The sequence below is a fragment of the Simochromis diagramma genome, unplaced genomic scaffold (assembly GCF_900408965.1).
Source record: "Simochromis diagramma unplaced genomic scaffold, fSimDia1.1 OVJJ01000026.1, whole genome shotgun sequence".
In the NCBI taxonomy this organism is placed as follows: Eukaryota; Metazoa; Chordata; class Actinopteri; order Cichliformes; family Cichlidae; genus Simochromis; species Simochromis diagramma.
Window position 1 is genome coordinate 8,008,483 of NW_024386985.1, and position 25,970 is coordinate 8,034,452.

The 25,970-nt window shown below is 40.2% G+C and overlaps 1 protein-coding gene across 2 annotated transcripts; it reads right to left on the reverse strand.

Moving 5' to 3' along the window:
• Positions 1–2,857: 2,857 nt before the first annotated feature.
• On the reverse strand, positions 2,858–19,408 carry zmp:0000001174 (retinoic acid-induced protein 2). Of its 2 annotated transcripts, none has more exons than XM_040040388.1 (2): positions 19,246–19,408; positions 2,858–6,020 (listed from the first exon to the last, which is right to left on the reverse strand). In XM_040040388.1, exon 2 carries the CDS (start codon positions 5,950–5,952, stop codon positions 4,339–4,341), a length of 1,614 nt encoding a protein of 537 aa, XP_039896322.1. In that variant the 5' UTR covers positions 5,953–6,020; positions 19,246–19,408; the 3' UTR covers positions 2,858–4,338. The 2 variants fall into 2 exon arrangements, with proteins under 2 accessions (XP_039896322.1, XP_039896323.1); XM_040040389.1 differs by having other exon boundaries at positions 15,732–19,408.
• Between the last annotated feature and the right edge of the window lie 6,562 nt (positions 19,409–25,970).

Sequence of the window (25,970 nt, forward strand, 5' to 3'; positions counted from 1 at the left end):
TTCTCTGTAAGATTAAACAAGTAAAAAATATAACCTAAAGGCATTGCTAACAACTTCAATTCTTAACACTAAAAGTTGAAAGAGAAAACAAAATACTTTGAAGCACAACCAAATCTTAACACACATATATTTAAACTTTGTTCATAATTTTGAAATCTAAATGTTTTGCTAGCAGCTTTATTAGTTAATGTATAAATCAACAGTTTGAAGTAATTAAAATACTATTTTAAATTATTTAATTCTTTAAACTGACACTGATCAAGGTTTTAAGTATCTAGTTCAAATTATGAATAAATACTTCAAACATATAAGCTAAAACTACTGCTAGTTGTAAAAACTATTAGCTAACAGTATGAAAGTCTGAAAAAAATAAAGAAATGTAAAAAAAAAAAATACTATTAGCTAAGAGCAATAATTAACAGTTAAATAAATTACATTCTTCAAGCAAACTTCACTACTGGCTAAAAAAAAAAAAAAATTTAAATTAAAAAAATTATTGCACTAAATATAATAAATATAGCCATAAAAGTAAAAGTTGTGACAGTTTATTAGCCGCTAACTTTAACTGGTGAACATAAATTTTAAAGTTCAAATGAAAACATTTGAATATGAGAGATTACGGTGAAGGGGCTCTCAGATCCATCTGACAGGACTTTGGCAGTAGATCAGATAAAAATGGGGGATCCACAACTGTAGACCGTAACTGACATTTGATAGGATTAAAACCCAGTCTGAGACCAAATCATTTTGATTCAAACCACATGTACAAAGAGCAAGGATAAAGCAATGACAAACTCATTGAATTAAATATTTAAACATCTTTGTTTGTACACTTACCAGTTACCTTCTCCGTCTGCATGACAGAGTGTGTTGTCCTCCGATATCAAACCATTTCCACCAAGAAACCACAAACCTTTTAGACTGCAACTTCTTTTTAAAAAAAGAAAACTCAGGCAAACGATTCAGAATTGAAGATTTTAGTTCACTTCCATATAAAAAAGTACACATACTGTACAGTAAGCAAACATTTATCTCCCACCACATTTCAAATGATGACCTTTTAATAAATCTGCTGTCAGAAGCAAAAAGGTGCTTCGGCTGTATTACAATATCAATTCACTCTTTACCTCCTAACTGATCACTCATTATATAAACACGCTGTATAAATAAAAGTTGCACAAGTAATAAATTAGAGATGTTACTATATAACTAGAGTGATCAGGTCAAACTACTAAACCAAAGAGCTCTGTTTAAAGGACTGCAGGCATGAGTTAAGATGTGCTGAGACTGCTAAAGTACACAGATATAAATAAGAAACTGGTTTCCAAAAAAAAAAAGAAAAAAAAAGAAGAAAAAAAAAGGAGAGCATCAAGATTTTTTTCCATCTCTGTTCAACTAGACAGTCTGCATATGGCTGTTATTAATTCTTGGCCTGTAATTCACAGATTTACATAACTCTTGCAATCAAAAGAGGGGCAATGCAGTTTGGGGAGAATAATAGGTAGGACAGCCTCTAACTATGACAAAGTGCACTCAACATATGATCCACATTCACAACTCTGGGACAGAAAATTACCATGCTCAAAAGAACAATTAAAACAAAAAAACAACAAAAAAAAGACACTTAAACCACTTGGAACAGATGTTTACACGATTAAAAATGGGTGGATTTTCATCAATACTGGTTCTAATAAACTAATCACACAGTTAACACATACACAAACAGAATTCTCTCTCACTGAAGCCAAGAAATTGGTCATTATTTCTTCTTAACGGCAGCTTTTCCCTACAGTTTCAGCTCTGCTTCACAGCTGATTTAATCAATAGCAAACCTCCCCTCAGATTCACTTAAAGGGGACCTATTCTCCTCATTTCCAGCTACATTATTTTAAAAGCAACTTTGCATAATTCACAGCTCAAAATAATCCTGATGTATCTTATACTCTGCCTTGGTGGAGCTCCTGCAGTTTATCCACTGGCTGAAACAAGCAAGCTGTATCATCAAACACTGCAGTTCCTAAACTGGCCATTTGAGGCTCTCTCCATAACTGAGTCAGTCTCCACAGACTGTTAAAATGCCCAACTATACAGCAGAAATAAACACGTTTACATAGTCGTACACAAAGCAGTTTTGGTCTCTTTAGACAGCTTCCACCTTCATAACAACTGTGCCTTTTCATAGCGATCTTGACGTCCCCCATTGGCTTCTAGGCTCCATATTTAGAAACTTTAACATTACCCACGTTTGGCCACAACCATGTTACATTTTTCAACCAGAAGAACAAGCTGTAAATTTAAGATTTAAGCCTAGGGAGATGATTGGAGACAGCTTCAAGTGAACAATAGAGGAACTGCACTGTCTTTACACTTTCAGCTAATTCCTGCTAATTAGCAGATATAGCTAACGTTACCTAATATTTTAGAGCTCCACCCTCTCACCTGAAAATATTAAAATGTGGCTCCACAAAAATGAAAATGATTGTAGCCAAAATACTCAAGTGAAGGCATCAAAATGTAGATGTCACTGTCATGGTGGCTAAGTCCATTTTTCATATACAAGCTGTGTCCCAAAACCTAGGCCACATCCTTCGGAGACCGCATTTGTAGACCAATTATGTCAAAGCCAGGTGACAAAGGCTGTCCCAATTCGAAGGCTGCTCCAAATGCAGTCCTTCATTCCCCCCGAATGTGAAGGATGGGTCGGGTGTATCCTTCGTGGCCCAACCTATCCCAGAATTCATAGCGTGGCCCAGCCAATTCCAGTTTCCAACAATGGCGGCAGCTGCTTAGTTTTAATATGACTCCTATTACTCTTTCTGGGTCACAAAATAAACTTTTAACATATTTTCAGGTGAGAATGTAGCTGTGTAAACGTCAAATATCTGCTCAGTTTATCAAAATATCACATATTTGCAAAAGTGCTCTGACGTTTTCACAAAAGTCTGTTACCCACCAGCTCGCTAGCTAGCCGGGGATCAGCTAGGCTCGCTAGAGCCGGTGAGAACAGCAAACTCCCGGTACATCATTTTCGGACCTCCTGCGGTCTTTTGTTACTAAGATTATGATATACAAGACACTTAGATAACATAAAAAATTTATTGTTTGGCTTTCTTCTGTTTTATTTGTTTGAGTAAATCGGTTTGGCTGAGATTAAAGTTATAGTTCTCACACAGCTGAATAAACATCAAACAGAAAACTGATTAAACAGAAGTGTTAGATGGTAGAGCCTCGCACTTCTGGCCTTCATAGGACCCGGCACACGTAGACCACGAAGGCCGGGTCCCCCGAATGGAACACAGCTACATTCTACAGGAACGAGCAAGTTTAGCTCCGCCTCTGTTTACTTTCTTCTGATTGGCTGCTCCTTGGAGACGAAGTTTGAACAGTAAGTGTGCCTGAGATGAAACAAAACAAAAGCTGAAATCGAGCTTTGAGTCTGAAGCTTGAGTTTTTGGGTTTCAGGATTACTTGTACATACACTGACCTCATCAATGAGCATCAGCCATTGTAACAATATTCATATGATAGGAAACAAGGAAAAGTAGACTAGGTCCCCTTTAATAAGTGGAAACAGCAGGGAGTTACAGTGCTTTATACACTTGCTGCTTTGGCTAATTTAGCCATCAACAATAATAGCTCTTTTAGTAGTTTCCTCATTTTTGGATAGAAAGGTCAGTTTAAACATGAAAGTAATTAAGAAGCTTCTTTTATTCCCTATTGTTGTTAAAATAAGAACATATTTTGCTGTGATCAGTGGCTGCTGCCAACATTCATTTAATGAAACTGTGGCTCAGGCCTCGCCAAGTCATTATGAGCCTGTCATGCTAAATCCCAACCAATCAGGAAAGAATGAATCGCTCCAGTGAGCTACTGATGACCATGTGAATTTCCACTGATGGGACATGTTTTAACAGCCTCAGTCACGTCCTGCAGTACACGCTCTTCAGTGCACCAAAATATAAAACATAATACATGTGGAAACAAACCATAAACCCAAACGGAGGAATCGAACTTGTGTGTCTTTGCTGTTACCATGAATCACAGACATCTCTGACTCACAGAGAGCATACTAAGCTGCCGTACACTGAAACATTTATGGTTTAGTAAAACACTGTAGAGACTAGTGCATCATAAAAGAAAAACTCAGAAGAAACCGTTTGTGTAACTATTGTGTCACATTGTCAGAGCCCCGCTTTTAAAGCCAGACTCTGAGTTTTGGTTGGACACAAGCGTTTCAATTTGATTACAGAATGTCCCACATGTGTTTTATGTTATACTCTCTGGAGGGATTACCAGAAAACTAGTCCACAGATTAGTCTCCCTCCCCAGTGAGCGAGCTCACTTCCTGGGGAGCAGCGCTGCCAGTCTCTGCTTCTTAATGGGAAGGAAGTGGATCTCCTGTGAGCTGACCTTCTTCAGTTTGATAGCTCTGCTTTTAGAGACCTTTTTAAGAGGGTTGTTGGGGTCGTGCTGCTCCCCGTGGGATCCCGACGGCACACCGTAGAGCTGCTGCAGAGCTGCCCCCTGGCTGCCATCCCGTTTTATGGAGAAGTTTTTGGTTGAGACTCCTGAAAGGCCTTTTATCTTTCCGCAGAGGATGGCGGGGATTGCGTCTTTCACTGAGACAATGACCTTGGCTGTCTGCGAGGCGCTCACTATCTCGAGGTTTCCAGCGCCGCTAAGAGACGCCTCCTGACTCAAAGAACTAGACCCAGCAGCACTGCTGTCAACCAACCACTTATGCTGCCGGCTGAACTCCAGCGATGCCAGACTGCCGAGGAGTTTGGAATCGACGCCCAGAGACAAAGATGTGCCGCTGCCATCCGGGCCGGACTGTGAGGCTCCTTCTCTGTCTGACTGAGCACACTTTTTCCTCACACCAGGAACTGACAAATCCAGCACACTGTCCTGCTGTGGACTGGGATATTCCTGTTTTGGTTCAACTGGACATGGCCTGACAGAAAGGTCCAGAGCTTGTCCTTCCTCTAGAGGAAGTGAGGATGGGGATGCATTTTGTGGCTGGAACGGAGGCATGCATTTCCTTGAAGACTGCGAGGGGGAGGTAGTATCTTTTGGCGAAGTCTGAGTGCTTTTACTCACAGTGCAAACTGGTTTTGGCATGTTACCCTTTGAGTCCTCGGTCTGAGGGACAGGGATGGGGAGAGGGACTGGCAGAGGCACAGGCAGAGGAATGATGACCGGGTATGGGACTAAGAGTGTCGCAGGAGGGACCAGAGGGGCCAGAGGGGAGGTGTAGGGAGGGGTGAGGGGAGGAAGGGGGAAGAAGGGAGAGCCTGGAGACTGACAGCTTGATGAACTCCCCTGGGAAGGGAAGAGGTCCTGCAAGATGGCAGCAAAAGCTGGATTCTGCAGGAGAGAGAGCAAGTTAGCCTCCTGCGTCTGTCCTGTGGACTTCTGGTCAACAGCTGGAGGTAAACCAAACGTCAAAGGACTCTGTAACAGCACGTTGTTCTGGAGCTGTGCACAGTTGGTGGTCTGAGGGATTACAGAAGGACTCATGTGCTGAATCACCTGCTGATCCAAGACCAGGGGCAGTGAAACTGGGCTTTGGCTCGTTATCAAGTACGGTGCTGCCCCCATCTGTCCGAGCTGAGGCCCGGCTGCTCCGGCCATCTGGAGGTGAATGGGCAGCATGAGCGGGCTCTCACCCAGACAAACTGGGTGGAGTACAGTGGTAGCCACTTTAAGAGCCACACCTCCTGGAGGTTCAGCAGTGGGACTCACCACTGGGGGTGCAGGAGTGTCTGTCAGGTTCGAGAGGCCTCCTTTAGTCAGTCCTGTCATATTAGCATCACAGGAATCAGCAGGAGTGAGTGGATTTACTCCATCTTCCACTTTGCTGGAGACCTCTCCTCCTCCTCCCGCCTCAGAGTTGCACACTTCAGTCTGTGGCTGGGTCATGGTTACAGACTTGTCATCGTTACCCTCCATGATTCAACCTGAATATCAATCTTCATGAAGTCAGTGACAGGTTTCGTCCATTATTCTTGTAAGAAGCCCTGAAACACATAGAGCAGAAGGTTTGACGGTAAGCCCCACTTTAAAAATAAAAAGTGAAAAATCTTAAAACATATACACACAATGAGTAAAGCAGGGGCCCAATACTGTGTTAATATGAAGAACTAAGTTCAGATATGCTTAGGGATTGTTATTTCCATATACAACTACACAACAATAAAATGCTAATTCTATATATTAAAATCTTCTTTTTTTAAACTCTTCCATCTATTTATGGAGCTGCTAAATAGGGGGAATTTTTCCAATGTGATTCACACTGTGACCGATAGCTGAGAACATAACAAAGTGGAAAATTGTTCATTTTTTTAATTTGAGAAAACCACAACTAAGCAGCAGTGCAAACCAAAAGGGGAAGCCAAGAGTCTTCAGTTTGTGCGTGGCGTCTTCCACGCTTGCTAATGCTAGCAAACGAGCTACAGAGACACTCTGAAACCAAACAAGCCATTCCTGCAGTGTTTCCCACATTCAGACTTCAATTGGGTGAGCTGCTCAGATATATTAAGAGACCCCATCTGTGATAGGTCTGTTTTAACAGTGTTATTTTACTACCAAACACAGTATATTGATTAGCACAATGCTAATACCTCCAGGAAAGAAAAAAAAACCAATAGCATATTGTAACTATCTATCTTGGTTATTGTGCTATAAAAGGCTAGTATTCTGGCAATGCAGTTTTGCATTTTCAAAGCTCTAACAATCCATGTACGGACTTCATCTCTCTTCATCTTCCTGTTTTTTGTAGAAGTAACTGCTGTTAAAGATTTATTAGCTCCAAGTCAAACACGGTGAGCTCAGTTTCACTGCTGATGACAGAGTAATGCAGACAAACCAGAATAAATGCAAACAATGAGGTCGCCCTTTACGACTGGGATTCAATACAGGACTACAAATATAAACACTATGAATATAAAAACGTAATTTTTATTTGTTTGAATATTGTTCTCGCAAGTCTTGGCAATTAGACTGTTTAGTTTTTGTCCCCTAGGTGATATCAACAGAGTCATTTTAGACTTCAAAACAAGGTTAGAGTCAGAGTCCTCAAAGATTATGACACACAGCTCACAGTTAAAGGCAGCCAAAGTGTACGATTACCCATTGTAGCGTTTTTTAAAATTTATTTATTTTGAAAATGATCCCAGATAGTCCTGCTGATCTTAAGTTCAGTGCTCACCAACTAACCTAGCCATTCCTGTTCTCGGCTGTTAACAAATATCTAAGATTCAGTTATGTGAATATAATATTTATATTTTAAAAAATTGTAAAAATAAATTGTAAATTATGGGAGAAAAAAAAAAATGTAATAATCAGCAATACCCTACCAGCTGACTACATTGCCAGACTGATATTTCGGCAGTCCTCGCCATTATTCAACTGCTTCCTCAGAGAGAGGTGAAGATCGCCAACCACCACTGATTCGGATTAATAAAGTTTCATGAAATGAAATGAGATCAGACTCCATCTCCACCGTCTGGAGCTGCGAATCCTTGTTCTGCTCACCAAGACCACAGAGCAGAACAACGACTGCCGTCGCTAATGCTGATACAAGACAGAGAAAGCAGACTTCATCCACAGGATGGGAGACTCCGAGGAGAAGCAGCAGCTGGCTGTGTCCCCTCAATCATTTATTCCATGTGTAAAACTGTTTTTAACTATATATAGTTTTTACTTTCTATATATACACTTTATTTATCCCCAAAGCTGGGAAATGCTTGTTACAGCAGCCAAAACAATGAAAACCACCTACAACCACATGGTTTAAATAAAGTAGAATAACTCAATATTATAATCATCATCTTCTTTCAGTTGCTTCCTGTAGGAGTCGCCACAGCAGATCATCCGCCTCCATCTCACCCCATCCCGAGCATCCTCCGCCAGGCCTCTGCATGTTCTCCTTCACTACATCCATGAAGCTCCTCCGAGGTCTTTTCCTCCTGCCTGGGAGCTCCATTTTTAACATCCTTTGTTCAATATCCACTGTCCCTCCTCTGCACATCTCCAAATCATTTCAACCTTGCCTCTCTCTACCTTTTTAAACTTTGAACAGCTTAAAATAATGCATGACGAAAACAGCTCAATCTGGTAAATAATACACAAAAATAAAGGAGTATTCCTATTACAATCTTTAATGGCATAGGAAAATTATGTGATCTTTATTTGTTTTTTTTTTAAAAAAAAACCTATATTAAATCTTTAACCTCTTTTTGCATGAGAATGAGCCATTGATTATTGTCTAGTATTAACCTCCTAAGACCCAAACTCTTCCACTGCATGCATTTTTAATTTCTCTTTGATATTTGGGCATGTTGGGGCCCAATGAATGTAAAAACAAAGAATTACCAGATTTTTTTCCCTTGTTTTTGTTTTTATGAAAAATCAGAGCCACATATGAGGATATTCGTTTAATATTTTGATAGAACAGTAGCAGTATAATGTCCTCGTACGTGGATGTCAGGCCCTTGCAGAGCAAAACTGAGTATTTTGGTCTAAATAACCCAAAATGTGATGTCCACATATGTGGACGCCAGGTCCTAGGAGGTTAAATCAATGTGTGATACGGGAAGTCTTACAACATCTCATCTTATGTGGAGACGGGTTATTCATTGAATAACTTGGGAAATGTTTAACACTCCACACTGAAAATATCTTATTGTAACCCTGTGTACACACACATTCCTCTCTGCTGTGTGTTTGATTAAAGTCTGAGCCGTGAAGGATTTCCATTTTATATTTGCCCGTCTATCCATCCCTCATCTCTGCAGAGGTCCAAGACCACCAAGATACAATATCGACGCAGAAAGATCAAACAGGAACTCAGCATGTTTGATCAACTACACATCTCAGTCTCTATCCATCATCCGACATCACACATGCTTTTGTGCTTTTATAACCGTACTGTGTCGGCTTTCCTATCACTACATGATACCTCTGCACAACACATGTCCTGCCTGCACTGGATGTCAACCCCCATCCGTCCACAGTGATAAAACGTCCCCTGGGTGCATCTCGTGTCAGTGAGGTCAATTATTCATACGGCTGGGAGCGACCGGGATAATGTTCAGGTACTGGAGAAAAAGGGAAACATTAAATACCCTGAAATAAAACTACAAAGTGTATGCTTTAACCTTTAAAGTTAAAAAACTCAATTAAATGCACGCATGCAGTTCTGATTTTCTGGCAGGAGCATGACACTTTTTCTTCCTCTCCAAGTGGCTTTTATGTGGTGTTGGGTTGCCACAATGAGCAGCGAGGAGAAGCTCTCTCTCTCTCTCCCTCCAGGCTGGTTTTATATTATTCTGCGAAGCATAGACGGGATATTGTAATAAGGCTCTGATGGATTACATGGCCAGGCGGCCGGCTGATAATCTTGTCACTGGTTCGTGCACAGGAAAGGTCTGGGAAGTGTGTGCACCTTGGGAACTGTAAAACAGACCTAACCATACTCTAGAAGAACTGAGTAAAAGCCTTTGTAGACTTGCAGTTTTTCAGACAATGCACCCTTTAAAGACAAAGAAATTTCCAAGAGCTTCCTAAAGATCCTAACGCATGATTAACTGTGAGCTTTGTGTCATGTGTTTGAGTCCATATTTAATACTAGTGTTTTATAACTAGACAAAAATAGAATTTTAGGTTTTTAAAAATGATAAAAATTCAAATTTTCCCTCCTGTATAAAGCTGCAATCAACATACAAGATCAGCTGTGCAAATTTGTTGTAACTAATAACTTAATCTGCTTAATTTCACACATTGTAAAGCCATCCAGGTCAAACTCTACCATTTCATGGGCTGCGTGTTTGATACCATAGTACGATACTGTTATTGTCTTTTAGACATTATGCTTTTATGTTTTTTAAATAAACTTAAAACTATAAATAAACTTGAGAAGCAAAAAAAAAAAATGTAGAAATCACATCGCTATGTTGGTGGAGGAGATGCTGATGAACCAGGAGATGACCTTTCTCATCCGAAGTCATGACTTTACAGACTAGGGAAAAAAATGGATTTGGACAAATGGAGTATTTATTTGCTGGAACAAAACACAGCATAAAAGAAAGTAAAGCCAACACCAAGTGCCTTAATTTTTTGGTCCTTTCACAAACCACCAGGGGGCGATACCTGTGTTTAAATAAAGACTTCCAGTCCTAAAGCAATCTATGGGAAAACAGCCCTCTGTCTTGACCTCTGCAAATACTTTCCTGATGAGTTTACAGGATCAGTCTCTAGGTCCTGTCAAACTGAATGACACATTAAGTTTATTTAGTAATTTCTGGTCACTAAAGTGTCCGAAATAAGAATTACCCAACATACATTCAGTTTCAAAACACCAACACCGACGGCAAAAATGCTCGTCCACATGAGCGTGACTGTTTGGTATGTGGTAAAAGTGAGTAGCTCTTTTTTACCTGCTATTTCCAGCTAGCATGTATATTATACATACCACATGGTTTTCCTTTGAATTCTATCTGAATTACGCTGCTGCAGTAAATCTACGTCGAGCCTACAATGTAGCCTAAGCAACAACAGCATCATGTAGTTATATTCTAGGCAGTTGCACGTCAGGTTACAGGGTAACGTTTATATTGTATAGCTTTCTTGTTATATGTAAAATTGTATTATATTATTTAATTTTATTTAATTTTTTTTACTTTAAAATATTTTACTTGCATTTTTAATCACTCTTATATTTAAATGTTCATTTTCTATTTTATCTAGGGATTGAGAGTAACGAAGTTTCTATTCTCTGTATGTCCTGTACATGTGGCAGAATTGACAATAAAGTTGACTTTGACTTTGACTTCAGAAAGTTACATTGTAGCCACAACACGAACACTGATTTAACACCAAATTATAAATCTGCCCTAATCTGCTAAAAAGGGACAACCATAACCGTAACTAAGACTAACCTTAGTCACTGAGAATATGTCATTTTTATTACATTGTTCTGTTATGGTTATCAGCCACATTTATGAATCAGAGCTCGGACTGAATAGTAAATTCAGATCTATTCTATTTTTCCACTATTTGGATGCTGCGGTCTCACTTGCATTCCAGGAAGCTCGGGGCAAGACATTTCCTGTGTGATAACGCGGTCATGAGGTCCGTGACACGATAATGCCTCCCTGACCATTATGAAAGGAGTCTTTCTTAGTTGAAGCACCGCTGCTGTCAGAGACTCCAATGAGTTAGCCTGACTGTGCACAAAATGAGGAAATTCCCCCAAATAATAAGCTTAATTGTCTCTTTTTACTCGGCTGCCATCGGGATATAGACTCACTTTAATTTAAGGGAGGAAATCACCCCGCCAAAAAAAAAAAAAAAAAAAAAAAAAAAAAAGCAGGATTTACTCTGAGCCATCGACATCAGCAGTAATCGCCACTTGGGTGACATACAGTCAGCCTGCAGTGGTGTTCACTCCAACTTCGCTTGAATCATGTGATAAAAAGTAAAACTCTGCAGATGAGCAGGAGGAGGAAGTTTAACCAGCAGAGTGAACCAAAGTACACACAGATCATGTTCACCATTGTTGTTTTTCCCAGCTACAGTATCTGACTCAGTGACTCTGCTTTGTCTCTGTGTTATCACAGATAGGGAAGGTCAAAGTAAGATCTCGCAATAATAAGGCTCAATAAAAAACTGATCCCTGCTGACATGCAACAGAAGGGTTCCTCCACCATTAAAACAAAAGAAAAAAGAAAAAGAGAAGTTTGAAGTATTGTGCATTGATGCAGTTCAGGGTTTTGGATTCAGTGCCTGAACAGTAACAGTAATGAACACAGAAAGAGCTACCTCATCAGGCTAGGACCCTATACCACGAAACGAGTATAACATACCCAGCGTATCTTTCCATTAGCCTAACACTGACAGTCAGGATAAACAGTCACATGAAGCTGGCTATCAATTCGTGAAGTTAACCCAGGGTTTCACTGAAGATGCACAAACAATATATGATGTCTGCATGTACAGTATAGGTGTCATATTTTACGATCATACAGTAATTGTGGAAAAATAACATTGTTTGCTGCCAAGAAAAAAGAAAACAAGGAACAAATTTGCATCTAAGAATCTATATTTCTGTAAATACAAAGACATTAGATGCAACTGAAAAATTGAGACCCTCCTCCTCTCCCTGTAGCTCAGAGGAAAGGATGTTACTCTGTTTTCGAAGTATCAAATTGTTGGTCTGCATCAAGCAAAGAAAACTACTAAGGACAGGTTGAGTTGAGAACTGTGCAATGCATTATTAAACCTGGAAGGACAGTGATGAATCATCATCTTCAAAAAGAAATGTGGTTGGGAAAATAATCCTGGATGATTGTGATCAGTGTTCACTTATACATCTGAAACTCACTTTGACTATTTAACATGCATAAGAGCACAACGTGAAGAGGAACTCGAGGATTTGGGACTAAACAGCTGTGTTGCCTCAAGAAAACCACTTATCAGTGAGGCTAATTAGAAGAAGAGGCTTAGATTTCTCATGGGTCTTAAAGATCAGACTGTGGAGCAACGGAAAAAGGTCATGTGGTCTGATGAGTCCAGATTAATCCTGTTCCAGAATGATGGATGCATCAGGGTAACAAGATGAACTGATGCACCCATCACGCCTACTATAAAACCAGCGTTACGATCTAAAGATGCTTCAGTTGGTCAGGTCGAGGAGGCTCGAGACAGATGGAGGATGAAGAAAAGAAAGCAGAGAAGCTCCAAACTGACCGAAATTGAAATCGTTTCTGCTGGTGAGAAACGCAAAACTTGTTTTCTGTTACACTGTGGGCGAGTCTCAGCTCAGGCTCCGCCCACATGCAGCATCAAGGAAGCAGGTGAGGTTATTCAAGGTTAACGGGGGTTTACCTGGAGACAGAATCATTTGTGTGCCAGAGTTTGCAAGAATATGGCGTTCGTTTTAAAACAAAAACACCAAGGAGCTATTTAAAAACAGCAATAATTAAATTACACTCCATCTAACCGAACATCCGAAGATTTAAGCACCGGCTCGACAGCCTCAAATTTAACTTTGAAGTTGAGTTAAACAGAAAATAATAGTAGTTTCAGTTTTTGATTCTATGGTTAATTGAATTTGTTTTATTCCTTTTTTAGGATGACAGTAGAGTCATAAAAACAAACAAAGCCACCAAAACAGAGACAGAAATGAGAGAAATGCTGGAGCTGGAGAAGAACAACAAAGGAAAAACACATTCTGAGGTAAGAATGGGACCGTATATGACCCATAGTTAAAGTCCCACAAAGTATAAATCCTCCCTGTGGGAAGCATTCCAGGGGGAATCCCCCCCCACACACACACACACACAATTTTTAAATATAAATTTCAGGCCCTGGAACTATTCAGCAAACATTAAATCACTTTTAAACAGCTTTTGATGCTTTTCCCCCAAGCAAAGTGAATCTCTCCGGAGTTTAGACTCTGTGTTAGATAAATCGAGAAATTTGAAGATGTTATTTTGATCCAAGGCAGACTCATTGAATTTATCGTTTAGTTTTGATTAGATAACGATACCTTGGCTGTTTGCTAAAATCAAGTCCCAGTCTGGTCCTCATGTTAAGTTAATAAGGTGCATTTCTCACTGTGAGGAAAAGACTGGGAATCATTTTACGTGTAAGGAAACATCAGGCTCAACTTAAACTTCTCTCCTAACTTTGTACATTAAAATTTCACAAACGAATGCATCCGGCATATAAATGTATTTCATTTGTAATCTAATAAGATAACAAATGACAGCCGGATAAAAATAATGCAATTTACCTAAACTACTCTGATTTTGTCTGAATGCTAGCATCTTTACTGCCTACTGTTCTCAGTGAGAGTACACATCACATAGACAGTGGAGCCGACGAGTTTATTAAATTTAACAGTAATCGATAAAAGCTTTCAAACAGATATTAGACTGAATATAACAGAAGGGAGAGCGAGTAACAGAAGAAGCATTGTTATCCCAGCTTTTTGGTCATATCAACTTATGAAATACCTCCAAACTGCTGCTTTTTTGCTGTTAGCTTCCCCCCAGCAATGCTATAAACCATATGCCATGAAAACAGTCTTTCTTGGACTGCTGTTGGTGACGCTAGTCCTCTTTCTGCTCTCCAGTGTAGCAGCACTGTACCAGCTGTCCACCAGCTACAGGTTCTTGCTAAAGTGACCCTCCAGCTCACTACTACTACAGCGCACTACTGTGGTTAGCTGCAGTCCAACACGGCAAAGTTGGACACTGGGCGGGATGAGATCCTCTCTGAAAGCATCTGAATAATGTCAAAGATATCCATGGACAGTATAAAAGTTGGATGTACCCTCTATGGCATCACTTGCCGGTTAGTGAAGTTAAGAAACGAGCTAAACATTTTAGCATCGCCACTTTGGTGTTCTGAGAATGGACACCAAATGCTAACTGAACACGCCTTTATGACTAAAATGATGACAATACAGGGAAATGATTGCAAAACCCCGAGTCACACAGGCCTACATACCAGTCAGTGAGCCAGTTGCTAGGAAAAAACATGTATTTCCCAACTCGCTGGTAAAGACCTCCTTCGAATACTTTGGTGGCCAGCACATTGCTGCACTCGTAGCTTAAATGGAAGTGGCGGACATTGTCCAGCAGCTCTCCAAGCTGAAGAGAAGCTGTAAAAAGTGCACTGAACTGTAAACGGGATCCATTAGCCTTCAAAGTAAAGGGTGTACTTTTGGAAATGTGTTGGTTCCAGCACTGACGCAAAGCTTTTATTATGGAGGCAAAGCTTATCCATTTCCAGTGTGTGTCACACTTTTTCGAGTTTTACTACTGCTTAGCTGGTAGTTGGTGAGTATTTGCTGACAAAGATGAAAAGCTATAGTTAACAATGGGAACCAGCAAGGAACCAAAGCAATCACCAATAGGTTTTTGGCATAGCAATTTTTTTGCAAATAATTTCACCCAACATGAGCCAGCGGCCTCCAGGAAACACTGCTAGCCAGTCAGGAAATACACATTTTTCCCTTAAAAACCAGCGGTTGACTCATTGACAAATCTTAGGTATGTATGCCATCATGCAAGAAACCTCAATAAGACAGGAAGTCTTTTTTAACAACTGCCACCCCTTGCTAGTCATTAAGAAGAATGCAGGTTTAAGGCACATGGCACTTGTTTCACTTTTCAGACATGGAAGCTACAGCCACCTTCTAGATGGTGGGGCAAGTTGCTACTAAACTTTCAAAATAAGAGCCACAGGATGTAAACTGATCACAGCTGATACCATTGTCTCAGATGGATTTAAAATAAAAATAATAAAATGCTGAAACGAGACCTAAAATGTTTCTCAGCTGCCGACCCAAGTAAAATGTAAAATCCATAACACATTTTCTCTACTAAAGACATCTATATATCTATAAATTACTTCAACTTATTAACTAATTATTTAACTTTAACTAATTATAAGTTAAAGTAATTTCACAAAACCCTGTGGACTTGTGGTGTAACAGAAAAAACAAAATACAACCAGCTCCTCTGGCTACATCCAACACCTCATAAACAGGACAGGACAAAGCTTATTTCCAATCTTAGCTTAATGTCCTAGCTCGCTAACAGAATCTGCAGTCCCACGTGATAACAGAGTTTGTAGCTTAAGCTATTAAAAACAGCTCCAGGATAATGAAATTTTCCTGATATATGAGCTAATGTAGGAAACATGCAGCACAAACAAACCTGTAACCATGTCTGAATGAGTGCAGAGTATGTTTTCTTCACACCGATAAGACCAGCGGCACATTTAAATCTCACACGTCATCTGGGAGAGGTCTGTGTTCACCAGCCAGTAACAGCTAATTGAGTAAATAGGAGACCCAACTGAGAGAGCCAAATAAGATCCCTCCCCTGTCCCCGTTACTGTAATGATTTCCACATTTCCTCTCTGTGTTTTCCCCTTGCTCATTGGTGGAACGTATACCGTAGTAAGTCAACAGCAGAGAGAAAAACAACAACGCCTCGCCTTCAAACTGCATTAAGCTGCACTGCAGTCGACATACATTACAGGGACTATTTTCTCTCTTTACCTCCTCGTTGTGGGCTTGATTTAGCTTTTAGACCAGAGGACACGAAAGCACCGGGGATGGATAGAGCACGGCTGATGATCTAAAAGGTCATCGCTCTCAACACCCCTCCGCTCCAGTGGCCAATTACATCTCATTAGAGAGACACACAGAAGCCTCATCACGATGCAGACTGCTTTCACATCAGTGCAGCTCATCTTTTATTCAGCGGGTGGTCCGCCAGCTGATCCCCTAAATGCCACAATCAGTCAAATTTCACAATAACAATAATTTAGCACTGGAATACTCATTGTGATGATCACTGTGTCACATTTTTAACCAGTGTGCCAGTGAGAAATCCAGGTTAGATGGCGATTATTTAGCGATTCAACTACATTAAAATACATTTACAGCGAGAATCTGCACCTCGGGTCAGTAATTATTATGCATGGGTGGGTCACAAATGGCTTTTTTTTTTTTAGTAATCACCGCCATTTGAACATGCAGATAAACATAAGGTCTGTCTGAAACGCAATGAATATGTAAAACTCTAAGCATGTAAAGTGTGACCTTCTTCAGTAATATCTTCATTCAGGCTAAAACAAGGTTTATGACTGTGTAAGAAGTGCACAGATTAATTAAGTACAGCTAACACGTACGCTTTAAGTATTTGTTTATTTAGTACAACACTCATCAATGTTCTTGCAATTTAAAGGAAACCGTACAAAAAAAAACCCCAACAGAACAGCTTCTATCTACTTAATGGACCAAAATTGGTGCAAAGTCTTCCACGTGTTCATTTGAGTCAAGGTCCGAAGACTGAAATGAGTCACATCATTTTCAGGTTCATCTAAGTCATTGAGTGAGGAGATTTTTACGTTCTAAAGGACTGTGACATGGGAACAGCTGGGTCAGTTCCCTTATGCCTCTTTTCTACTAGCACCTACTTGGGTCCGCTCTACTTGACTTCACTTGGGTCTCATTTGTTTTCCATTACAATTGAGTACCAACTCAATGTGGGCGGGGATGTTATAGCAAGGACGTCTGAAAGTCCTGCGACACATTTTCAGCTCGACTCAGCTGGCTTGGAACAAGTAGGAACCGAGTAGGTCCTAAAAAAAAAAAAAACCTGATACCTAATGGAGTACCCTAAAAACAGAATAGAGTTGAGTCAGTGCTGATGGAAGAGAGGCCATAATGTTCTGTGTAACATTTACACGGCACTAATTTGCATGTATGCATCTTTGTCTGTGTGATGCACCCAAGCAATTTATCAATGTGTCTTGCTAACTAAGTCCAAGAATACACAGGGAGGATTTCAGAAGTTATTATTTTGAAAACTAACTCAATTCTTTATATTGTTGCGTGACCGACTTCCAGCCCTCCACGCCTGCTCTCTGCAGCTTGATTCAGTGCTGTCAAAATATATAAATTGGGTACTTTTGAACTGTTTTGCCACCACAACATGGTTTTGAGTGGAGCCAGAACCAGGATCGGATACCTGGTGTAGTCCCAGGGTAAGCCCACTCGCTTGAATCTTAGGTGATTTTGGCAGGTAGTCCCTCTCTAATTTAAGTGCTCAATGGACACAAAAACGTCTCACCATTTACAAATAATAATACTAATAATAATAATAAAAACACTCAAAATACTCAGTATTGTTTTGTCCTGGAGAGCTTTTTTTTTTTTTTTCTGGCTGTGCCTGAGCACCCTGACCATGCCCCATGGGCAGAAAGCTGGACAGCAGATGCTCTGATCCTGGGCCTGGCTGCAGGAGAGGGCTCAATTTTCCCACTACCTAGCAAGGTTACTGAGCTCCAGATCTTGGGGTTTTCTGAATGAAGGGGAAGATTCTAAACTCAATGTCAAAAAGAGCCACATGAGGTAGTTCGGGCATGTGGTTGGGAAGTCTCCTGGGCACCTCCCTCATACATCTCAGTAGAAGGAAATGGAAAGTGTGGCTGGGGAGAAGGATGAGAAACCACCTGCCACTGCGACTGGCCTTTGGATAAGCAGAGGACAATGGATGGATGGACCAACGATGGAGTGCGGGCATGGCTGATGCTTCTGCTCATCTCATGAAAGCACCAGACAAACGTCATGCTAATGTCACAGACACGTCAAATGTCTCAGCACAACCACATGATTGACTCAAATATCAATTTTGCTGATTTTATTCACGATGTGTTGGTCCCATCTTTACACAGTGTATAACTGAGAACTTCATCCTTTGGTATGAATCCAGAACAAAAACACACGATGCTCAAAATGGCAAATTTGGGGCTTCAAAGTGTCCATGAACCAATTAGTGATGTCACTGTGGCTGTATCCATCTTTTATACACAGACTGGACCCTCAGTCTTTATAACAGCAGGGGTCAAAGGTTCATATTTTTCCTTTAATTTGACACTTGTTTCCACATGAAATATACTGCATCTGCAAGTCTCGTTTTCCTTTCACACAAGCTGGACATTATAAACAAGAAATTACACAAGAAAGAGCAGAAATTGGAGACCGTGTTGAGTGTTTTCCTCCCGGGTGAGCTCATATCTGCAGGAGCTGTTTTCTTGTACCACTTCTAAGTAAATGCCCAGGCTATTGCAAAAGACCTTGGGTATGACACTGCCGGGTTCATCTGAGGATATTTTCCTGCCTTCCTTCCACATTTCTGTGTCCCTGCACCCAGCGTCGCCGTGCTCCCACAAAGATATGCACGGTATTATGAGCCCAGTCCCTGGTGTGTCTGGTGCCCGCAGCCAGCCGCCGACGGCTCGCCTTGAAAAGCGAGGAGGCTGCGCGCACATCCCCGCACATCTCGCGCAACAACACGAAAGCCCCGCTGACATTAAAGCCGTAACCGGGGCAGGGACAGAGGGCTCCTGGAGCTCAGTAATAACCTGTTATCACCCTCAGCTGGCGTAAATTTAACGCGCTGTCAGACGCGATACAAGCTAGCTGCTGCGCAATCGCCTGGGAAATTAGGAAAAACGCCTTGTTACGTTTTAAAACCGAGACCCCGACACTCCTGGAATAATTCACATTTACTCTACGTGATGAGGTTGAAACGAATTATACGCTTCAGCGACGTAAAGACCAGAAAACCGGTGGTTGACCCTGCTTCATCTCCGGTCCTTTAATGTATTTCGTGCAGAAAATAAAGCCGCTCTGCGACAAACGCCAGTGTTTCTTACCTTTGAAGTGTCCGCGGCTGGTTTATCGAGCCACTCTCTCCTAATTAACGATGACCGAGCTCCGTGAGACTTAGAAATAAATAGATAAGGGTGCCATTTATCTCTTCATTGCGGTCCCGTCGTAGCGACTCCAGACGGAGAGCTGCGCACGCAGCATCGTCAGCGGGTCTCTCCTCCCCCCTCCTCCCTCTCCTCCCCCACCACTAGCAGGGACAAAAAAGCGAATCAAGCAAGCAAACAAACAAATCAATACTTAAAGTAAAAAACAACAACCCGTAAAATAATAATAAATAATTAACTTATAATTAACTCATTATTAATCATTCGTACTAATAAACATCCTAATCTTTTATGTTTGAGTATTAGACAATGGTAAAAATGAATGGAATAAATACTAAATATAACAAATAAATACATGAATTCATAAATTAATGTAATGTTTATGTTTTATGCTTAAATATTGTGTTCCTGTAATTTTACAGATAAAACAAAGATAAAATAAATAATATTACTTTTTTTTTTTCATTATTAAAATTACAATTACGTGTCCTAACAGTTACAAAAAAAAAATATAGAAAAATTCTTCCAGTTTTACACAGTATAAGTTTGTCTAGACATGTTTGTCTTGGTGAAAGTGTGAAATTTTCTGATAATTTCCTAACATTTTCTAATAAATCTTCTCTAATTTAATACTTATTTATAAGGATCAGTGCATATGCTTATATTGTAACAGACAAGCCCAGATAGGCACCTTTTCATCTGTGCTAATGGTGCTCAAAACAAAGAACAACAACCAAAACAATATATTGAAAAATGATACTAGGTTAGTACACTCCCAATTAAATGAATCCACTTTAGTTTTTACTGGAAAATTCTGGGGACCTTGCAGGAAATTTAGGCGAGTACATGTCTGATAATATACAGAGAGCACTGTTTATAATAATCTAATTTTTTAATAACAAGGCAAGAAAAACAGCAAATACAGACATGACTGAATGTGTGGTACCTTGATCATAAACGTACAATGTACCATGGCTTGTACATGAACCCACACAATCTTCCCATAGATACAATTTAGGAGCCAAATAGGAACAGCAGCATGTTTTCTGAGTGCTGACAGGCTTGTGTTTTATCCTTTCTTTTAGCTCCAGACAGTATTCGCCTGCTGACTGGCTGATGACAGAATCAGAGGAGAATGGAGTTTGGCAGCTGTAGATGAGTCTGGTAGTGACAGGCCTGGATGAACAGGATCCCCTGGGTCTCCATATCAGTCCCAGCCAGCCTCGGGCTCTGCCTTAGGGCCCCAGGGCCTCTCATTGTTCCGCAGGGATGTTGTTTAATGCACTTTAATGAGCCTCACAATGTACCCTGGTGGCATGATGGTGACTTTGGTGTGGTTACCTCCTCGATGTGCCCTCTCCCCCCTTCTGTCTGCAGTCAGTGTTACTCACATGAGATGAATGTGTTGTTCACATGCTGTAGCTCTCCTATCAGTACCAAAGCTGGAACAATGAATATAAGAGAGTTCGCCATCTGAAGGAAACATCTTTGGGGTATTTTTCTTCAAGTTTCTGTGTAGATCATACTAGAAAAATATGCCTCAACATACCTCATTACAAGTATACACTATTATAAACCCAAACAAAGGCTGGATATGTTTTTAAAAATTATCTGCCTACATTGGTTGCAGTTATATACATACTATGCTCACAAGTCACAACAAGTTGTGTGCTGTCCAAGCGCTGATTGCGAACAAGGCATTTTCTCCATTATGACAGTTTTCACATATTTGGAAGAGCAACAAAAGGACTTAAAATAAGGACTATGAAGGGATGTGACATGCTAATAACTGCAGCTAAGGTCTGAGTCAAAGCAGCAAAGCCAAGCCAGGCTATTGGTGCCCCATCTAGAGTTAAAATGAATTTATGATACTGCGTTTGTTTCTGTTTGTGTAGGTATTTGGCTATGCAGACCGAAGGATAATGGGTCTGCAACAAATACAGACGTGCAACCCTAAAAAATAGGGTGTAGCTGGATGCTGAGGATGTTATGCATAAGCAGAACACTGATTGGTTGAAAGGTTGGTTTGGAGAAGAAAGCGTCAGTGAAAAACAACAATTGTTACAGATCAAGAAAAAAGCACAAGCTGACGCTGGTGAGATTAGATGATTTCATTTGACTTCAAGAAAGTTCTCCAGGGCAGAGTCTAAAGGAAAGCACTGACAGCAGCACAAACACAGACAGGAGTACTCAGCATTGCTGGGTACTGCATATATTTTGACTGCAAAGTAGGTTTTGAAGTCTTGTCATAGAACCAAAGCACAGTCATGCCACTCCCTTTAGGGTTAGGATTAGCATAGATTTTGAGTTCCGGATTAGCTAAAATATGCTTTTCTCGAGCTATTGAGGCAGTGCAGTATACGGCACTTCCAAGTTACCATAAAATTGAAGATTGATCATATGTAGAATAAACGATGGATGTAGCTTCCAGGTACAAATAGACAATGTCATGTCCAGTTTCCAGACACAAATGTTGTAAAACCCCTCGACTCGAGATTTCATAACAAGACTTCACTAACCACTGGGTGACATCATGGCAGCTATGTCCATCTTTTACAGTGTCTATGCACTAGATGCATTCAGACGTAATGCACAAAGAGGCTGCATGACAATAATCATCTATATAACATGTAAATGCTTCTGTGGAAAAGTTATGCAAACCTGACTGCTTTATGAACCAGGTTTATGAGGAAGATAAAGAGGAGACAAAAAGGAAATTTAAAACTACTGGCAGCTGCTTACAGCATACATTTGCACAGTTGGTGCTTCAGTTCCTATCTGACGACACCTTTACAGAGACAGATATCTTTTTTACAGCAGGGTATTTACACAAATACTGCTACATGATAAAACTACAAATATCTATTATGTAAATCTCAAAAAGTCAGTTTAAAATAATATATTTGTGTTAAATGAATAAAAAAAATGCCTTCCTTTTACATTAAACTATTAGGCCAGGGGCTTCCTTATTTGTCTATTAATGTCTGAATCTTCACACAGTCTCTTACATTTGCAGTGAACTGTAAATGCGTGTATGTTCTTTTGGAGGTCTTTGCTTGCCTTTGTCCTCTCTCTTCATAATTAAACAAAGATTTAAAAAAAAAAAAAAAGCATTCTGGGCTGGCATTTTCTTTTTGAGCCGTGTACAGTGTCTACTGTACTGTCTGTAGAACCAGAGGGCAAATAATGACACAAAGCCTGATGTTCAGCATAAAGACAGTGAGAGATCTCAGACTTTAGCCAGACATAAAAGCTCGAAGGCCAGTTCCTCATGGAGAGATGCTGTCTAACCAAAAGAATTGTCTTATTCTGCTCACGCTATTCAGTGACATTGTGACACATCCCACACATTTCCCTTGAGAACAAAAATACTCAATTTCTCCCCACACCAGTCACGCCAAGCCATCATGTCTCCAGCGTTAATTGAGGTCTTGGTCAGCATGCCCTTTGATGGGCACCCAAACAGTCCAAGGCTTTGTTTACCTTTTTAAAAAAAAAAAAAAAATCCTTCACTCACAATCTCAGCTCAGCTGACGCGCAGTGACCGAGAACAAGGCGTTTTTGTCCGTCACGGGCCCGTCTGACATTAGCCAGAGCAACAAAGGAACTTAAAGCTCTGAGTGTGGAGCTGGCTCATGACCATGGAAGTGACAAAACATATGGAGATATGGCCTGTTAGGAACTGCAGCTAAGAGCTGAATCTGTCATACATAAGGAAACATGTGCAGACCCATTCAGATGTTTAAAATAATCACAGATGGGACACAAAGAGGCCTACGTGAAATTTACACTCAATTTGCATCGAATTACCCAGAGAACATCCTGCTGTGGACTCAGATGAAGAACTCCCTCTAGTGTTCATCTCAAATAAACCCCTAGAATGCACTATTCACACAGTCCAGACCACACCTGACACAGGTCATGATGAGAGTAGAAATGGAGATAAAGACACCTGCAGGCTAGGCACTTGGTTATTCATCTTGAAAGGCCTATGGTCACTTATCTGGGTATTTCTTTTAAGAATTACATAAATTAACTTTGATTTAATTCTGTCTATAGAATCAAAAGTCAAATCTGATTAGAATAAATCAGATTAGACTTGACACATGAATGAACTTAACATAGTGGAGCTGACACAAGAGGATAAGACAGGGAACACTGAGGGAACAAATTAGACTCCAAAATAAGATTAAATTATAACAAGCCATCCATCTATCAGTCTGACAGCTGGGATAGAGCCTATCCCAGCTGTCAGAGGCCAACACCCACGACAGGTCACCAGTCTATCGCAGGGCTAACACAGAAGGACAACCAACAGGAAAAGCAAACAACCCAAAAGGTTCAAAAATCAAAATCAGAATTAGGATCACGACAAATCTGTGCTGCTTTATTATTTAGTATGCAATGAAATAAAGCCACTATTCCATTCTTGTCATCAGTTTCACTTTCCCACGCCATAATACTCAGTCTCGTCATCGACATCCAATTCAATTCAATTTTATTTATATAGCACCAAATCACAACAACAGTCGACTCAAGGCGCTTTATATTGTAAGGTAGACCCTACAATAATACATACAGAGAAAATCCCAACAATCATATGACCCCCTATGAGCAAGCACTTCGGCGACAGTGGGAAGGAAAAACTCCCTTTTACAGGAAGAAACCTCCGGCAGAACCAGGCTCAGGGAGGAGTGGCCATCTGGTGCGACCGGTTGGGGTGAGAGAAGGAAGACAGGATGAAAGACATGCTGTGGAAATGCTCTGGTCCAATAAGATTCTTTCCCACCTTCTAGAAACCAATCAGCTTCAGTTTTATGTATATTAAATGTATGTTGTTGTTATTCTGCTTTTCAGACTCCCATTCCTGCTCCACCTCCAGGTCTTCAGGTCTCTGCCTGCTTTACCACCTCTACAGCCAGCTTCTAGACGCCAGGGATTCAGTCCGATTCCTATTTTGAAAAGGACAGTAGTGCATTATTTCTTGATATATCACAACAACACTGATATCAGTTTATTTTTTAATGTTTTAACTGTCCGTATCATCTGAAACTATTTTTTTCTCATTCTTCAAATTGTGTAAGAAGCTCTGATCAGATCCTTTTTTACTGGCAATTCAAAGGAAGCTGGAAAAAGCTCCCTCTTACTGAAATAAGCTGCTTTTAAATATGATCTCCCTGCCATCACTTTTCTTTTTCAAGCATGCTTTATCATTTTGCTTCCTTTATTTCTTATTCATTAATTCATTTAATAGATTTGTAAAATTTATTGCTATGTCAAAGGCAGATTTTTTCCCTTTATCTTGTTTTGAGATGTTTTGCATTGTTCTTTAAAAAACGATGATATGCTTAAAGAGGTTTATCCTGAGATATACAGTAGTGTGCAAAACCCTTGAGCCAACCTTCATTTCTTTATATTTTGCTTCTAAGGATAGAGACTTTCTTTTATTTATTTATTTTTAAAAAGGTCTACTTCTCTGGGATTGCTGAAAGTCTTTACAGGTCATTCTTTGAACATTGGCTCCATTCTCCACTCATTTTCAGTACACTTCTTGTACTTGACCAGTTTCAGACTCTATGAATAATTTAAGCATAAAAATGACATCAAGTAGTATGTTTTTAAACAATTTGAGGAAATTGGACAAGTGATGCTCCAAAGAAGCGTCCGACCTAAAAAGCTATATACAGCAAATGAACAGTATCTGAAAGTCGTGTCTGTAAGATTTTTTTTTTTTTTTATCTAGAAAAGACGTGAGAGATGCATCTGGCCCTTCAGTGAATCCATCTGCTCACTGAAGACTCATCAGAAATGGTTTCAGCAAAAGAACTGAACTGAAACTTTGTGGCACTATGTCCTATGGAGTGATGAACCCAGATTTCAGCAATCTGGTTCAAAGATATCAGGAAAGAGGCTGGAGCCTATCCCTACAACCTGGACAGGTCACCAGTCTGTCGCAGGGCAAACACATAGACACAGACAACCATTTGCATGTCTTTGGACTGTGGGAGGAAGCCAGAGTACCCAGAGAGAACCCACGCAAACATGGGGAGAACATGTAAACTCCACATAGAAAGACCTTGGCCTGATGGTGGAATTGAACTCAGGACCTTCTTGCTGTGAGGCAACAATGCTAACAGTGCCCTGTGCACCGTTCTATATGTAAAACCTGGAGGCAAATATGTAAAATATAGCCTTGTCATTCTTTTAGACCTCATGAAGTCTAGAAGTTGGCACATTTACTGGACATGCAAAAAAATGTCCTGAGGGTAGATGAGAAAGTGGGGAGAAAGTAATGATGGGTGACAGAAAATGGTCTGAGGAGAACTTCAGCCCTGGATCTAAAGCCTTCAGAACATGGCTTACCTGCTGAAACAGGTGAGCTCATATTGGTGCCCAACATTGCAGTTAAGAAGCAAAGGCAAACATAGCAAAAAACATAAAGTATAGAAGCTTCAAGTCATCTAAAATATGCATTTGGTTTTAAAAGCCAAACATGTGTTTTGGATATGAAGACAGTTAGACACTGTTATAGTCAAACTCTGCAGTGCTTTTTTACTTTTATAACAAAATGTATTTGTCTTCACTTCAACTAGATAAAAAGCCATTTGTCCTACATAGGTGTTATGAACTGTCAGATACACTGAAGGCATTTCAAAAACACTTTG

Bases quoted from the DNA above. Each gene is read 5' to 3' on its own strand.
- zmp:0000001174 (XM_040040388.1), bottom strand. From the start codon at position 5,952: ATGGAGGGTAACGATGACAAGTCTGTAACCATGACCCAGCCACAGACT.